This window comes from Opisthorchis viverrini (genome assembly GCF_000715545.1).
Source record: "Opisthorchis viverrini unplaced genomic scaffold opera_v5_399, whole genome shotgun sequence".
Taxonomy (NCBI): Eukaryota; Metazoa; Platyhelminthes; class Trematoda; order Opisthorchiida; family Opisthorchiidae; genus Opisthorchis; species Opisthorchis viverrini.
In genome coordinates, this window is record NW_008752058.1 from 158,029 (window position 1) to 159,276 (window position 1,248).

The window sequence follows — 1,248 nt, forward strand, 5'->3', positions numbered from 1 at the left end:
AAAGTATAAATGAAATCGCAGGTATGTGACAGATAGCGAAAGGTTAGTTAACCGGAAGAAACGTTCACTAGCCATAGAAAAAACAAACAGAAGAGAGCAATAACACGTGGATGGGACCTACAATGAGACGGATGTGTCGCTTCGGTTCGCGGTTTCGACTGAGTCGGTGGCTGCGCTGAGGCTTTGTCACGAACAGTGACAGTTGGTTGGCCAGAGTCTGCGGTTGTCAGGATATCGAACCTGCGGATCATCTCATTCACGGGTGGGACAGGCTGCTGATCTAGTGATGATTCCGCTGCGCTGTGGGACTGCTGTGAAGAAATGCATGACTGGATTTGAAATGCGGAAAAAATGGGAAATGAAACATGAAAATGACGCATAAGTCGAGAATCTAAGACTATATCAATTAATTAATTAATTAATTAATTAATTAATTAATCAATCAATCAATCAGTCGTTCAGCTGTAGCAGCCTTCCGGTGCCCAGCTGCCATGCCACCCGAAGTCAGCACGGTGGCTGAGATACTGTCACGTTGCTCAAGCCCAGACAAAAGCAGTCGAGATGCAGAGGTTGGGTTCGAACCACGCGGACCTTCCGGTCGATAAGTCCGCGCCTCAAGCACTGAGTATTATTCTCGAACTCTCTTTTAGCAAAGACCGATAAGGCAAGTCATGTGACATAAAATGTGTCAAGTTCTGCTTCCCATATGGCATTGTGTTAGTGTAGTAAATGGTTAAACAGTACCTGCACAATGTCGTGAGTTCGGCTGTGCGTTGAGGGCGGTGATTTGGAAGTAGGCGCATCAGGACTTGTTGGAACAGTGGACAACCGTGTAGATGGGGCTCTTTGGGGAACGGTGGGACGTGTGGGCATCTTGGTGGGTTGCGGAGGTGACAAACTGGATGATCTGGCTCGCGTCTGAGGGGTTTTCGGACTAGCAGTGGTCAGCGAACACTTTGAGATGATCTAAAGTGCACCAGAGTGGGTGTGTCACATGCAAAGGGAGCAATTTATGCATGACACGATGTATTTACTCCAAGACTCATACAAAATCCACACATTTTGACTTGCTACAGAATCACAGATTGAACTGCTCCTTATTGCTGGGAGCAGTGGTGGCTGAAATTCACCAAGTGGTATCGGTGGGCTGTCCAGATTATCGACAGGACCAAACGGAGATTTCTAGAATGGGTTCACATGCACCAAAGTTGGATATGGTCAATATATATGTATATATATATATATATA

At 46.2% G+C, this 1,248-nt stretch overlaps 1 protein-coding gene across 1 annotated transcript in view; it reads right to left on the reverse strand.

The window, feature by feature from the left end:
* T265_10729 (hypothetical protein) overlaps positions 1-1,248 on the reverse strand; it is a gene marked incomplete at both ends in the record, with an annotated part of 44,698 nt that overhangs the window by 14,398 nt on the left and 29,052 nt on the right. Inside the window, 2 exons of the mRNA XM_009177189.1 lie at positions 122-311; positions 745-966. Coding sequence (XP_009175453.1) covers positions 122-311; positions 745-966 — 412 coding nt within the window. The remainder of the gene's footprint in view (positions 1-121; positions 312-744; positions 967-1,248) is intronic.